General features: G+C 46.7%; 1 protein-coding gene across 1 annotated transcript in view; it reads left to right on the plus strand.

Annotated features, from left to right (window-relative positions):
* The window catches only part of LOC140389502 (PHD finger protein 13-like), a 55,700-nt gene that overhangs the window by 25,126 nt on the left and 15,264 nt on the right, over positions 1-15,310 (plus strand). The window contains exon 3 of the mRNA XM_072473648.1: positions 9,404-9,496. Coding sequence (XP_072329749.1) covers positions 9,404-9,496 — 93 coding nt within the window. The remainder of the gene's footprint in view (positions 1-9,403; positions 9,497-15,310) is intronic.

A 15,310-nucleotide genomic window follows, 5' to 3' on the forward strand; every position in this document is an offset into this window, starting at 1 on the left:
TAATGAAGCTGCTTGGGAGTTTGGGCTCCTTCTCGGGATATAAATTGAACCTGGGCAAGTGCAAATTCTTTTCAGGGTATCTCCCAGGGAGGAGAGCTGATCTGGGGACGTTGCCTTTTCGTCTGGCCAGGTCCAGCTTCTATTATCTGGGAATGGGGGCGGCCCATGATTGGGCCTCGCTCCATCAACTAAATTTGTGGGTCTGTTAAATGTGGTCAAGGTGGTCAAGGCTGACGTGAGGAAGTGGGATCGCCTCCCTGTTCTTGGCAGGCAGGGTTCTATTTTTGTTTCAGTGTCTCCCCATTTTCCTTCCCAAATCTTTCTTTGTGGATGTTAAGAAAATGATATATTTTAATTGGGCAGGCAAGACCCCATGGTTTTGCAGAGGGAAAGGCAATCTGGGGGGGTCTACCGTTGCCCAATCTGTTATTATTGGGTGGTGAAAATTGAGATGGTGCGGGAGTGGTTTGTGGGGGTGGATGGAGAGGAGTACCTGGAGAGGCACTAGTTTGTGGGTTACGGCTCCTCTTCCCCTGCGAAGTGGACTTCAAATCCGGTGGTTGTGGCCGCGCTGAGAATATGGAGACAGTTTAGGCAACATTTCGAGCTGGGTGCCATGATGATGTTAGCCATATTCTGTGGTAACCATTGTTTTGTTCCAGTGGCCTTGGACCCTTGTTTTGGTCAATGGGGGGGGTGGGGAGGAAGAAGAGGTTGGAGTGGTTTGGGGGGCATGCTTATAGAATGGAGGTATACTGGTATTGAGGAGTGATTGAGTAAATTCCAGATTCCAAGAACTGCTCTGTTTAAGTATTGTCAGGTGCGTAACTTTTGTGTAAGGAGATTCCTTCCTTCCCCTTGGCACCCTCATTGATAGATGAGGGGCGACATTCTCCGACCCCCCGCCGGGTCGGAGAATCGCCGGGGCCTGGCGTGAATCCCGCCCCCTCCGGTTGCCGAAGCCGAAATCTCCGGCACCGGAGATTCGGCGGGGGCGGGAATCGCGTCGCGCCAGTTGGCGGGTCCCCCCGCTCGATTCTCCGGCCCGGATGGGCCGAAGTCCCGCCGATAAATTGCCTGTCCCGCCGGCGTAAATTAAATCACCTACCTTACCGGCGGGACAAGGCGGCGTGGGCGGGCTCCAGGGTCCTGGGAGGGGAGGGGGGGGTGCGCAAGGCGATCTGACCCTGGGGGGTGCCCCCACGGTGGCCTGACCAGCGATCAGGGCCCACCGATCCACGGGCGGGCCTGTGCCGTGGGGGCACTCTTTCCCTTCTGCCTCCGCCACGGTCTCCACCATGGCGGAGGTGGAAGAGACTCACTCCACTGCGCATGCGTGGGAAACTGTCAGCGGCCGCTGACGCTCCCGCGCCAACAAAGGCCGTTTCCGCCAGCTGGCGGGGCGGAAATTCCTCCGGCGTCGGCCTAGCCCCTCAATGTTGGGGCTCGGCCCCCAAAGATGCGGAGCATTCAGCACCTTTGGGGCGGCACGATGCCCGTCTGATTGGCGCCGTTTTGGGCGCCAGTCGGTGGACATCGCGCCGTTTCCGGAGAATTTTGCCCAAGGTTCTTTCGACAGTCAAGCTAGGAGATGGGAAGATATTGGGTATTTATAGTTGACTCGTGTTGGTGGAGCATGATCCATTGGATGAGATTAAAGAGAAGTGGGAGAGCGAGCTGCGTCTGGTTTTGGGGAGGGGATGGGAGGTGGTGTGAAACTCCACCTCCTTATATGCAGGGTGGCGCACAGGGTACAATTGACCAGGGCACAGAGGAGTGGGGTTTTCTGGAGGAAGAGGAAGGCGCGAGCGTTGTTCATGGGGTTCAGCGGATCACGTGCATCTGTTCTGGTCTTGCCCTAAATCGGTCTCCTCCTTCAGCACCATGTCAGGAATTCTCGGGATTGATTTGGAGCCTTGCCTTTTGGTGGCTATCTTTGGGCTCTCTGACTTGCCAGAGCTGCAGACAGGGGTGAAGGCGGATGCTCTGGCCTTTGCCTCGCTGATAGCCCGAAGGCAAGTTCTACTTGGGTGCAGAACTCTGGTTCTGCCCAGAGCTTTATTGTGGTTAAGCGATCTTATGGAGTTCTTGCACTTAAGTATACAATGAGGGGTTCAGCAGAAGAATCTATTCAAGGTGGCGGCTGTTCATTTCCTATTTCAGGGAGCTGTTCACCATCTGATATTAGGGAGGGGGGGGGGGGGGGGTTCTGGGTTTGTTTTGGTTGTATTTCTTTGATGTAGACCTTGCTCTGCATCAGGAACCAGCTCTCCTGCCAACTGGGCTAAACCGAGCCCCAATATTGACCATCATAAAGAGTGGCAGAGATACACTGGGCGCGATTCTTCTCTCCCACGCCGGTTGGGAGAATCGCCTGGGCCGCCGAAATTTCCAGGGCCGCCGGTCCAACGCCCTCCTGCGATTCTCCCGAGCGGCGGTAACAGGCCGGTCGAGTTTCGCAGGCCGGAGAATCGCCGGAGATACCCAAAATGGCGATTCTCCGGCACCCCCGCGATTCTGAGGCCCGGATGGGCCGAGCGGCCAGGCCAAAACGGCGGGTTCCCCCCAGCGCCGTCCACACCTGGTCGCTACTGTCGGTGCCCACCGATCGTCGGGCCGTCCTCTGAAGGAGGACCTCCTTCCTTCTGCAGCCCCGCAAGACCCGTCCCCCATCTTCTTGGACGGCATGCGTGGCTGCCGTCCATTATGTGGCGCCGGCCGCGTCATCTATTCGGCGCCGTTTTTAAGTGGGCGACAAGGCCTGGCGCGGTAGATGACGCGGCCCTGATACTGGCCCGTTGTCAGGGCCTGAATCGGTCGGGACCGGGGCCGTTCCGCGCCGTCGTGAACCTCGATGGTGTTCACGACGGCGCGTCCACTTCGGCGTGGGGGTGGAGAATCGCGCCCAATGTTCTCTGGGTGGGGGGCATCAATGCCAATCACCAATAGTGGCATGGTAGCACCACTACTGGCCAAGTTCTAAAGCACATAGCTGCTAAACTGGGTCTGCAGGAGGTAGCGAGTGACTCAACAAGAGGAAAAAATATACTTGAGCTCATCCTCGCCAATCTACCTGTTGAAGATGCATCTGTCCTGAGAGTATTGGTGGTGGTGACCACTGCACAGCCCTTGTGCTGTCTTCATATTGAAAATACCCTCCTCGTGTTGTGTGGCACTAGTACTGTACTAACTGGGATAGATTTCAAACCGATCTAGCAACTCCAAACTGGCCATTGATGAGGGGTTGTGGACCATCAGCCGCAGAATTGTCCTCCCCGTCCAGCCTCCCTGAACAGGTGCCGGAATGTGGCGACTAGGGCCTTTTCACAGTAACTTCCTTTGAAGCCTACTTGTGACAATAAGTGATTTTCATTTCAAGAGGCTGGTTTAGCATACTGGGCTAAATCGCTGGCTTTTAAAGCAGACCAAGGCAGGCCAGCAGCACGGTTTGACTCCCGTACCAGCCTCCCCGAACAGGTGCCGGAATGTGGCGACTAGGGGCTTTTCACAGTAACTTCATTGAAGCCTACTCGTGACAAGCGATTTTTTTCATTTCATTTTTCATTTTCATTTCCCCATAATCTGTAACCTCATGGTATATCCCCCACTCTACCATTACCACCAAGCCAGGAGATCAACCCTGGTTCAATGAAGTGTGCAAGAGGGCATGTCAGGAGCAACACCAGGCATAGCCAAAAATTATGTTTCCACGTGGTGGATTTACAGTACTGGATGACTTGCATGCCAAACAGGGAATGCAGCAAGTAATAGACCAGAGCTAATCGATCCCACAACAATTGGATTATATATAAACTCTGGAGTCCTGCTGCATTCCAATTAAACAACTAACCAGAGGAAGAGGTTCCACAAATCCTCTTTGATGGAGCAGCCTAGCACATCTGTGCAAAAGATCAGGCTGAGGCATTTGCAACGGTCTTCAGCCAGAAGTGCTCCACTTGCCTGGAAGAGTGAAGCTCCAACATCAACACCAGGAGCTCGACACCATCCAGAAAAAAGCTCTTGACATCAAGGCAGCTTTATTTAAAAAAGATTGCTTTAAAAGTAGTTGGAGTTCACTTTATCAGCACACCATCAACCTCTTTCAATATCCACTCCCTCCACCATTAATGCATAGAGGCAGCAATGTGTACCATTTACAAGATGCACTGCAGCAACTCTCCAAGGCTCCTTCAATAGCACCTTCCAAAAGTGTTGCCTCTACTAGAAGGACAAGGGTAACTGATGCTTGGCAACACCACCTTGAAGTTCACTTTGTCGCGCATCAGCCTGACTTGGAGCTATATCGTTATTCCTTCACTTTCGCTGGGTCAAAATCCTCAACTCCCTCGCTAACAACGTTGGTGTACTTAACACCACATGGGCTGAAGTGGTTCGAGAAGGCAACCCACCACCATTTTCTCAAAGACAATCAAAATACTGGCCTAGTAAGCAAAGCCCATGTCCTGTTAAAGAATTAGAAATGCACTAGAGTTACGGTGTTGGTTACTGGCCTTTCACTGTATGACGTGGGTACAGTATTGGTTGGAACAGGCATGTCAATGTTACACACGGGAGGTGGGGCTATTTCAGGCAGATGAATTAAGTATATCACCAGCGTACCAAAGAATAACGTGCATTTACTGAATTGCGATGCTTTCGTTATTGAAATTACTCTGGGTCTGTACTCTGATTTGCATACTTTTGTCCTGGATTCATGGACTAGACTTAATGGTGGCTGTAGGTGAAATAAACTGGAATCTGGTCTATTCATCGCCGCTTCAGGCAGAAGAATTTGTTCTTGACCCAGTATATTTTCCATTTGTCTTGGATGACTGGCATTGCAATTTCCTAATAGTTAATTAAAGATGTATAATGCCTTTAAAATGTCAATAAATCACAACAGGCTGATGATCTGACCTTTCTCGGTGTGAGAATGATGCAGGGTTTAATCATGCAATGTATATTGGTGTCTAGCAACAGACAAAGCCGAGAATGTTTGGGAGGGTAAACCCATGGGTTTTTCTTCAGCTTTTGAATCTTTCAATTTCTCCTCTCTCGCCCTTCCCTCCCCCCCCCCCCCCCCCCTATTCTCCCCACAGCCTTTCCCACCCCACAGGAACTCTAGGTAAATGTTTATGAATTCTAATTCCAATGGGTTTTCAGAATGGCCCATTAGAATTCAGAAGCAATCATCACACAGAATATTATTCTGTTTGTTGCTTGCATGTTGTCCCTGTGTTGCCAGAGTTTTGTGGTGTTTGGAGATGTAATTTTCAGCAGGTCTTTTAATAAATTTTTCCCCCTCCAAAACGGGTAACTGGAAGTAGGGAAAAATGGGTCGCTTTCAGGTAGGCACGGTGTTACTAATGGACTATCACAGGGATCAGTGCTGAGTTCTCAACTATTTACAATTGATATCTGTGCCTTGAATGAAGGTATTGAAGAACGCAGTAGTGTGGCGACTAGGGGCTTATCACAGTAACTTCATTGCAGTGTTAATGAAAGCCTACTTGTGACAATAAAGATTATTATTTACCGTTTCTAAATTTGCAGATGACACAAAGACAGGTAGGAGAGTAAATTGTGAGGAGAGCATAGAGTTTGTAAAGGAACTTCGACAGATTAAGTAAATGGGCAAAACAATAGGCAGATGGAGTATAATGAGAGATGGTTTGAACTTGCCCACTTTGGCAGGAAGAATTGGAAAACAGTATATTAGTTAATTAGCACGAGGTTGCAGAACCTGCGGTGCAGAGGAGTTTGGGTGTCCTGGTACATGAATCATAAAAAGTTAGTGTGATGATGCAGCAAGTGATTAGGACGGCAAATGAAATGCTGTTCTTTATTGCAAGGTGAATAGTTACAACTATATAGGGCAATAGTGCGACCACATTGAGTACTGTGCACTGTTTGGTCTCCTTAATTAATAAAGGATATAGTTGTATTAGAAGCAGTTCAGAGGTTTCACTTGACTGATTCCTGGGATCAAGGGGCAGTTGGTCTGTGAGGACAGTTTGAATCTGTATCCATTCGAACTGAGAGTTGATCTTATTGGAACCAAAAAGATCCTGAGGGGACGGAATGGGGTGGATGCTGAGGATGTTTTCCCATGTGGGAAGAGTCTGGAACTACTGTCAAAAGGCTCTTCACTCTCCAGATGAGGGGACTGAGATAATCGTGTTAAGGTGCATGAGAGCAGGGAAAAGTCACATTGGATTCAAGGATCGTCAGGAAATTATTCACAGGGCGACCAACAGTTGGAATGAGCTCCACATAGAGGAGTCAATATGCAAATAGTTCAGGGAATAATTGGACATGCAGTGGGAAGACAGTGACTTGGTGAATGATTAAGATGGACTGAATGGCCTTTCTAATTTACATTGATATTGCAATTAGGATTTCATGTAGTCTTTGTTATTGACGTTATGCACTATTCTTTAATTGTGCTGATGTCACCTTTATTGCCTGTAGCTTGTCTGAGTGAGATTGCAAGTGGATCCAATATTCCAGAAAGCACCTGCTATTGGCATGTGAATATCTTCTAATTGTTAGTATGCAAGAGATGAACACATCAGGCTCCCCACTGCCATGATGTATTCACATGCCAAGTATTTTCTCTGGAAATATAGGAACGGGAAGAGATCATTGAATGTTGTTCCTCTGTTTAAGAAGGGTAGCAAGGATAATCCAGGGAACTACAGGCCGGTGAGCCTTACTTCAGTGGTAGGGAAATTACTGGAGAGAATTCTTCGAGACAGGGTCTACTCCCATTTGGAAGCAAATGGACGTATTAGTGAGAGGCAGCATGGTTTTGTGAAGGGGAGGTCGTGTCTCACTACTCACTAACTTGATAGAGTTTTTCGAGGAGGTCACTAAGATGATTGATGCAGGTGGGGCAGTGGATGTTGTCTATATGGACTTCAGTAAGGCCTTTGACAAGGTCCCTCATGGTAGACTAGTACAAAAGGTGAAGTCACACGGGATCAGGGGTGAGCTGGCAAGGTGGATACAGAACTGGCTAGGTCATAGAAGGCAGAGAGTAGCAATGGAAGGATGCTTTTCTAATTGGAGGGCTGTGACCAGTGGTGTTCCACCGGGATCAGTGCTGGGAACTTTGCTCTTTGTAGTATATATAAATGATTTGGAGGAAAATGTAACTGGTCTGATTAGTAAGTTTGCAGACGACACAAAGGTTGGTGGAATTGCGGATAGCGATGAGGACTGTCAGAGGATACAGCAGGATTTAGATTGTTTGGAGACTTGGACGGAGAGATGGCAGATGGAGTTTAATCCGGACAAATGTGAGGTAATGCATTTTGGAAGGTCTAATGCAGGTAGGGAATATACAGTGAATGGTAGAACCCTCAAGAGTATTGAAAGTCAAAGAGATCTAGGAGTACAGGTCCACAGGTCATTGAAAGGGGCAACACAGGTGGAGAAGGTAGTCAAGAAGGCATACGGCATGCTTGCCTTCATTGGCCGGGGCATTGAGTATAAGAATTGGCAAGTCATGTTGCAGCTGTATAGAACCTTAGTTAGGCCACACTTGGAGTATAGTGTTCAATTCTGGTCGCCACACTACCAGAAGGATGTGGAGGCTTTAGAGAGGGTGCAGAAGAGATTTACCAGAATGTTGCCTGGTATGGAGGGCATTAGCTATGAGGAGCGGTTGAATAAACTTGGTTTGTTCTCACTGGAACGAAGGAGGTTGAGGGGAGACCTGATAGAGGTCTACAAAATTATGAGGGGCATAGACAGAGTGGATAGTCAGAGGCTTTTCCCCAGGGTAGAGGGGTCAATTACTAGGGGGCATAGGTTTAAGGTGAGAGGGGCAAGGTTTAGAGTAGATGTACGAGGCAAGTTTTTTACGCAGAGGGTAGTGGGTACCTGGAACTCGCTACCGGAGGAGGTGGTGGAAGCAGGGACGATAGTGACATTTAAAGGGCATCTTGACAAATACATGAATAGGATGGGAATAGAGGGATACGGACCCAGGAAGTGTAGAAGATTGTAGTTTAGTTGGGCAGCATGGTCGGCACGGGCCTGGAGGGCCGAAGGGCCTGTTCCTGTGCTGTACAGTTCTTTGTTTTTTGTTTGTCCATTGGACCTAGTAGTCATTCAATTGGATCATGGGTGATCCATACCTTAACTCCATTCACTTACTTGGTTCCATTGAATACTCTCGATGCCTAACAGAAATCTTAACAATCTCAATTTTGAATTGCCCCAATCTTGTTTTTTTAGGACGGAGAGTTCCAGATTTGTGATTCAATAATGCTTTCATTTTATTTGATGCTGGATTCCCCTGTTGTATTTCTTACCAGGTCAAGGCAGATTAATGGGGTTAATATATAGATCAATCATGATGTTTGTTGGCACAGGTTCAAAGGGCTGAATGGCTGCCTCCTGTTCCAGTTGTAAATTCTATAAATGTCATTAGCCTCTGGTGTCCTTCCCCATTGTCTATGCCCATGTCTGAGCCTACGCAGTCAATGTTGGCTAGTAATTAAAATGTGAGGTGGCATACTAATCTCAATTTCACTTTCCTGCCCAATACTAATATCTCTTGATTCTCTTCGTGTCCGAAAACATCCGTCTTAAATATACTCAAAAACTGCATTCACAGCTCTGAGCAGAGTATTCCAATGATTCACAAGCCTCTTTCTTCCTGAAACTATGTCCTGTAGCTAGAGGAGACAGCCTCTCAGCATCTATCCTGCCACATCCTTTCTCAATTTTATACATCTCAATAAATAAGCTGGCAAACAACCAATATCAATTCTGTCTTCATCCAATCTCCACCAAATAGGACCAGGAATCCTGGCTGATTTCCCCTCCTTTCCTTTCCTTGGTTGGGCGCACAGAAATCAATATTAAATCCCATCTCTGGTATGAGCAGAACAACTTTTATCTATCACCCCAAGGCTCATCATAGGAACATAAGCAGACAGAAACTGGCACCAACTAAGGACAGTTGATTTAAAAACTTGTTTAAAGCTCTAAGTGGGGTGGGGGTTGTAAATGAGGAGAGAGGCAGAGAAGTTCAGGGAAGGAATTCCAGGTCTTAAGACCTTTTTCACTTGAAGGTGCAGGTGCCAACGGTGGAGCGCTTAAAATCAGATCAGCAAGATGTTGGAATTGGAGGAGGGAGAAGATCTTGGAGGGTTGTAGGCCTGGAGAAAGGTACAGATGTTGGGGGGGTGGTGCTGAGACTAATGACGGGGTTGTGGGGATTTCACACGTGCTAAAATCAAGGTGGGCAGGGAACGGAATCTGGTTTGAATTGTTTAGCGGCAGGATTGTACGATCACGAGGGTCGACACTGAGCCCTAATGAGCTTGATACTGTGTTGTCCAAATAGCTCCATACCAAGTCTCTGAAACTTCATTCTATTTATTTTTAGCCACCAAAGAAGCGACAGAGAACAGTGGAGGACTTCAACCAGTTCTGTACGTTTGTGTTGGCGTATGCGGGCTACATCCCATACCCGAAAGAGGTAAGATCATTCTGCCTGTATTAATAAAGCTCCTCTGTGGGTTCTATAATTCTGCCAGTCGTGTTTGTGAAGATCTTGGATAGATCCTTGCTCTCTGAAAGAGAAATGGAAGTGATTTGAATGTTTAAAGCAGATTGTTGGGTAGAAGGATAAAGGGTACATTTGTGACTGCTACCAGGAACCTCTTTTATGCTAAGCCTTTAAAAAATATATATTTTTAGAGTATCCAATTCATTTTTTCCAATTAAGGGGCAATTTGGCATAGCCAATCCACCTACCCTGCACATCTTTGGGTTGTGGGGGTGAAACCCACGCAGACACGAGGAGAATGTGCAAACTCCATACGGACAGTGACCCAGGGCCAGGATCGAACCTGTGACCTAGGTGCCGTGATGCAGCAGTGCTAACCACTGCTCCACCGTGCTGCCATTTATGCCAATCCTTTATAAAATATTTCTTAGGCCCCAGCTGGAGTATTGTGTTCAATTCTGGGTACCACACTTTTTGGGAAGAATGTCAAAGTCTTAGAGAGGGTCCAGAGATGATTTATTAGAATGGTCCCGTGGTGAGGGACTTCAGTTATGTGGAGAAGCTGGAAAAGATTGATCATCTCAGAGTGGAGAAGCAGGGCAAGGGGAGATTTAATAGAGTTGTTCAAAATCATGGAATGTTTTGATAAGAGTTATTAAGGAGAAACTGTTTACACAGGTAGGGGGGCTGGAAACCAGACGACTCTGATTTAAGGTGATTGGCAAAATATCAGACTCTGAGAACTTTTTCACCCAGATAACTGTTGTGGTCTGGACTACGCTGCCAGAAGGGGTGGTGGAACCAGATTTATTAGTAACTTTGCAAGTGAAAAAATTAAATATTTGAGAGGAAAGTTTTGATGAGAGTGGGGTTGATCAGATCGCTCTTTGAAAACTCTGGCACAAGCGCAATGGGCTGAATAATCTCCCACACGATTCTATGATTCTACTGAAGAGTGGTCAGCACATGGAATAGGCTCCTGACAGGATGATGGAAACAAAATAAAATATATGCCTGGATTTTCCGGTGTGTTTTCAGCAGGGAGGAATGTAAAATATAACTGGTGGCTCGTCCACCACCACCTCATCCACACCCAACCTGTTTTTCATAAACTGGTAGGCAGGTGGGTGCTGAAAACATCAGCCCGTGTGTCATTTTACTAAAGATTATTAACAGGCAATTCAGCTTGTTAACAAGTCAATTGATCCGAATATCATGCTCCCCAAGCTGTAATATGGGCAAGTGAGTGGAAGGGAACAGGCCCTTTTTTAACCAAACTGGTTAAAAAGTAGGAATGGAAGCATCCTGTGGGAACGTGCTCTTTTTGAGCTTTGGGGGCACAGCCACCTCCCCTCTCCCCAGCAAGGCTCCCCCAATGCTTTTCCTTCCAGAGCTGTACACTTAACCTGGGTCTGGATGCCATGGTTGTCTTTTGTGGCCTTCGGGGCCCAGTTGCAGTCCTGCAGTTCCCACAATTGAGTGCTGGCGCTGCTAAGAGCTGCCGACCAGCACCCCTCGAGGCCCTAACCTAACCCTAACCCCCCCCCAACATCTTACAACGTGCTTTTGGGGCGGGGTTGGGGTGGGATTTGCGGTGGTGAAACACAACCCTGCTCCATGTCAATGTTTGTGCACACATAGCTTGCAACAATCTAAAGGTATCCATCAGGAACCCAAACTCCTCCTCCTCCTTCCCCTTGTAACAGTGCAGAAGGAGGCCATTCTGCCCATCAAGTCTACACCGACCCCCTGAAAAAGTACCCTTTCTAGGCCGACTCCCTTGCCCTATCCCCGAAACCCCACCTAACCTGGACACAAGGGTCAATTTTTATCATGGTCAATCCACCCAACCTGTACATCTTTGGACTGTTGGAGGAAACCGGAGCAAGCGGAACAAACCCATGCAGACACCCTTCACTGGCTGGCTTCAAGAAATGTAACAGCCTTTCCTGGTCAATTAGCTTTAGCCTACTGTTTGCACTTTCTTCCTGATATAATAGAAGCAAGTTGGATCCGATGCCTTTTGCTGTTGGAAATTTCTGTTTCATTTAATGGCTTTTCCATTGGAGATTTTGGTTGGAATTTTCTTCCCGCCGGCAGTGCATCCCTGCCTGTGGGTTCTTGCCAGCGTGAGGTGGCTTCAATGGGAAATCCCATTGACAAGTGGCAGGAAGAGCGGATCCCGCCGCCAGCGACCGGTGTGCCACCGAGAAACACTGGGTTGGGGAATGAGAGAATCCCGCCCTTTATCTACAGTATAAAAATTGCGGGTTGGATTCCATATTCATTGAATAAAGGCCAACTAAGAATAGAGAATGAATACTGGCTTTGCCAATGACACCCACATGCCGTGAATTAATAAATTTATTTATTACATTTAAGGAAAGGTCATTAATTCTTTTATTCAAAATCCTCTGCGCCCATTCAACATTTTGCTGCTGGATAATGCTAATGCTACTTGATTAGCAACTCTATCACAACTTTGAGACTGAATTCAAAAATATGCTGATCTGTGTGCTGGCAGGAGAAAAACTCAGCACGAGAGCTACAGTTTTGTTCCCTTTTCACCATTCATTGAGATAATGGTTGATGTGCCCACTTTGTTCTGTATCTTTTCATGCTCTTGCCCAACAAAGTTGCTGTGGTCTCAGTTTTGAAAGCTTCAATTGATTTGCAGCACCTAGCGCCTTATGGGGAAGGGGATTCACTATTTCCCCTACCTTGTGTGTGGAAAGATTGACCATAATACATAGGAACAGAAGTAGACCATTTGGCCTATTGAGTCTGCTCCAACATTCAGTGAGGTCACATCTTGCAGCTGGATTTAAGATTGTGCTGTAATGTTCTGACTTCATCCTCAAGTGGAAATAGTTTCTCTACACCTCTCCTGTCAAATCCAACTCCTCAATCAGACTTGCCTTTCCTTCAAAACCCAAGAAAATACCAGAAAAGGTTATATAACCTGTCTTCATAATTTAACTCTTTAAAGCCCCCCCCAATAGCAACAGAGAGATGGAGGAACAGATTGGGCGGCAGATCTTGGAAAGGTGCAGAAGTAACAGATATTAAAAAGGAGGATGTGCTGGAAATTTTGAAAAGCATCAGGATAGATAAGTTCCCTGGACCAGACGGGATATACCCAAGGTTACTACGGGAAGCGAGGGAGGAGATTGCTGCACCGTTGGCGATGATCTTTGCGTCCTCACTCTCCACTGGAGTTGTACCGGATGATTGGAGGGAGGTGAATGTTGTTCCTCTGTTCAAGAAAGGGAATAGGGAAATCCCTGGGAATTACAGACCCATCATTCTTATGTCTGTAGTGAGCAAAAGGATTCTGAGAGATAGGATTTATGATTATTTAGAAAAACTTAGTTTGATTAAAGATAGTCAGCGTGGCTGTGTGAGGGGCAGGTCATGCCTCATAAGCCTCATTGAATTCTTTGAGGATGTAACAAGACACATTGATGAGGTCAGGCAGTGGATGTGGTGTATATGGATTTCAGTAAGGCATTTGATAAGGTTCCCCATGGTAGACTCATTCAGAAAGTCAGGAGGCATGGGATACAGGGAAATTTAGGTGTCTGGATACAGAATTGGCTGGCTGAAAGAAGACAGCGAGTGGTAGCGGTGGAAAGTATTCCGCCTGGAGGTCGGTGACCAGTGGTGTCCTGCAGGGATCTGTTCTGGGACCTCTGCTCTTTCTGGTATTTATAAATGACTTGGATGAGGAAGTGGAAGGGTGGGTTAGTAAGTTGGCCGATGACACGAAGGGTGGTGGAGTTGTAGATAGTGTCGAGGGCTGTTGTAGGTTACAACAGGACATTGACAGGATGCAGAGCTGGGCTGAGAAGTGACAGATGGGAGTTCAACCCAGATAAATGTGAAGTGATTCATTTTGGAAGGTACATAGATCCCTCAAAGTTGCCACCCAGGTTGATAGGGTTGTTAAGAAGGCGTATGGTGTGTTGGCTTTCATTAACAGGGGGATTGAGTTCAAGAGCCGCAAGGCTTTGCTGCAGCTTTATAAAACCCTGATTAGACCACACTTGGAATATTGTATCCAGTTCCGGTTGCCTCATTATAGGAAGGATGTGGATGCTTTGGAGAGGGTACGGAGGAGATTTACCAGGATGCTGCCTGGACTGGAGGGCATATCTTATGAAGAAAGCTTGAGAGAGCTAGGGCTTTTCTCACTGGAACGAAGAAGGAACAGAGGTGACTTGATAGAGCTGTACAAGGTGATGAGAGGCGTGGATAGCCAGATACTTTTCCCCAGGGCGGACATGGCTGTCACGAGGGGACATAATTTTGAGGTGATTGGAGGAAGGTGTAGGGGAGATGTCAGAGGTAGGTTCATTACACAGAGCGGTGGGTGCGTGGAATGCCAGCACTGCCAGCAGAGGTGGTGGAGTCAGTCATTAGGGACATCTAAGCGACTCTGGACAGCAGTAAATTGAAGGGGTGTAGATTAGGTTGATTTTAAGATTAGGATAAATGGTGGGCATAATATCGTGGGCTGAAGGGCCTGTACTGTGCTGTACTGTTCTGTTCTATGTTCTAAAGCCCTTGAATAATTCTGGTGAATCTGTGCTGCAACCTCCAAGGCCAATATATCTTGCAAAATAATGCTGTAAACCTGAAATAAGAACAGAAAATGCAAACACTTCACTAGTCCTACCTACCAGCTTTGTTTGAATCAGTAATACCCACATGTCCTGTGGCTATTTCATTTGCTTAGCCACCTTCTCAAATGAAATGAAAAAGGCTTCCACCTCCTTCTCGTCAAACCTTGGCAATGCTTGGACATATTTAAATAGATTCCCACCAAGCCTTCGACTTTGACGCTCTTTCTCACTATCCTCATCACTATCAACCAACTGTACGTTTCCCTTTACGTCTGCCAATTTTAACTGACTGTCGTGTTTCATGGCCATTTTATGAAGTTCAGACTCTCTCTCTTTATCTTTTTCCCTGATATGTATCTCCCTTTCTCTTCATTTTTGTCCTGCTAGGGCTATTCTTTCTGTTTTCCTTTCTTTTTTTTTCTCTCTTTCTTTTTCATCTCTCTCTTTCATATTCAAGCTGCTTTAATTCTTTCTCATGTTCCATTTGTTAAATTTGGAACTGAACTTTTGCCATTTCCAGTGAGTCAAACTGTATCTTGGGCAACTTTAAATGCTTAGCCACCGCCATAATTACCACATCTTTTCGCATTTTGTCAGGTAATGTTAACTGCAATGTTTTTGCCAAATCTAACAGTCTGCTTTTAATCTCTGTCCGTACGGTACTGTGTGTGACTGTCTTCACCCCCAAAAACTTCAGCCTCTGAAAGAGCCAATGTTCACTACACTCCCTACTTAAACTAAAATACCACACCTGAAAAACACCCACAATATGCTCACCCCTCACTGTCTTTAAGTTCACAAAGCCAATCCAATAGATAGACTTTTATCCCCCTCGAGCCCCCAATTTGTTATGGGCCAGGATTTAGAGAACCCCAAAGTATATCATGCAGTTCACCTGACACACAACTTTTAATAGATTGTGATATGGAGAGCACACGGCGTGGTACAGCAGAAATGGAAAAGTATTTTTTTAAAGCAAAACAATGTTTATTCTATGAACTCAAGTTAACCTTTTTAAAACAAACTGAACAACTTAGCAACCATTAATTAAAATACAACACTAGGTAATCTGTAAGCTGTCCTTTTAACATCCAGAAGACTTAGAAAAAAACCTTTAAACAGAAGCACATCAGGTTAAAGTCACTACTGCGAGCAGTTA

The sequence above is a fragment of the Scyliorhinus torazame genome, chromosome 14, assembly GCF_047496885.1.
Source record: "Scyliorhinus torazame isolate Kashiwa2021f chromosome 14, sScyTor2.1, whole genome shotgun sequence".
In the NCBI taxonomy this organism is placed as follows: Eukaryota; Metazoa; Chordata; class Chondrichthyes; order Carcharhiniformes; family Scyliorhinidae; genus Scyliorhinus; species Scyliorhinus torazame.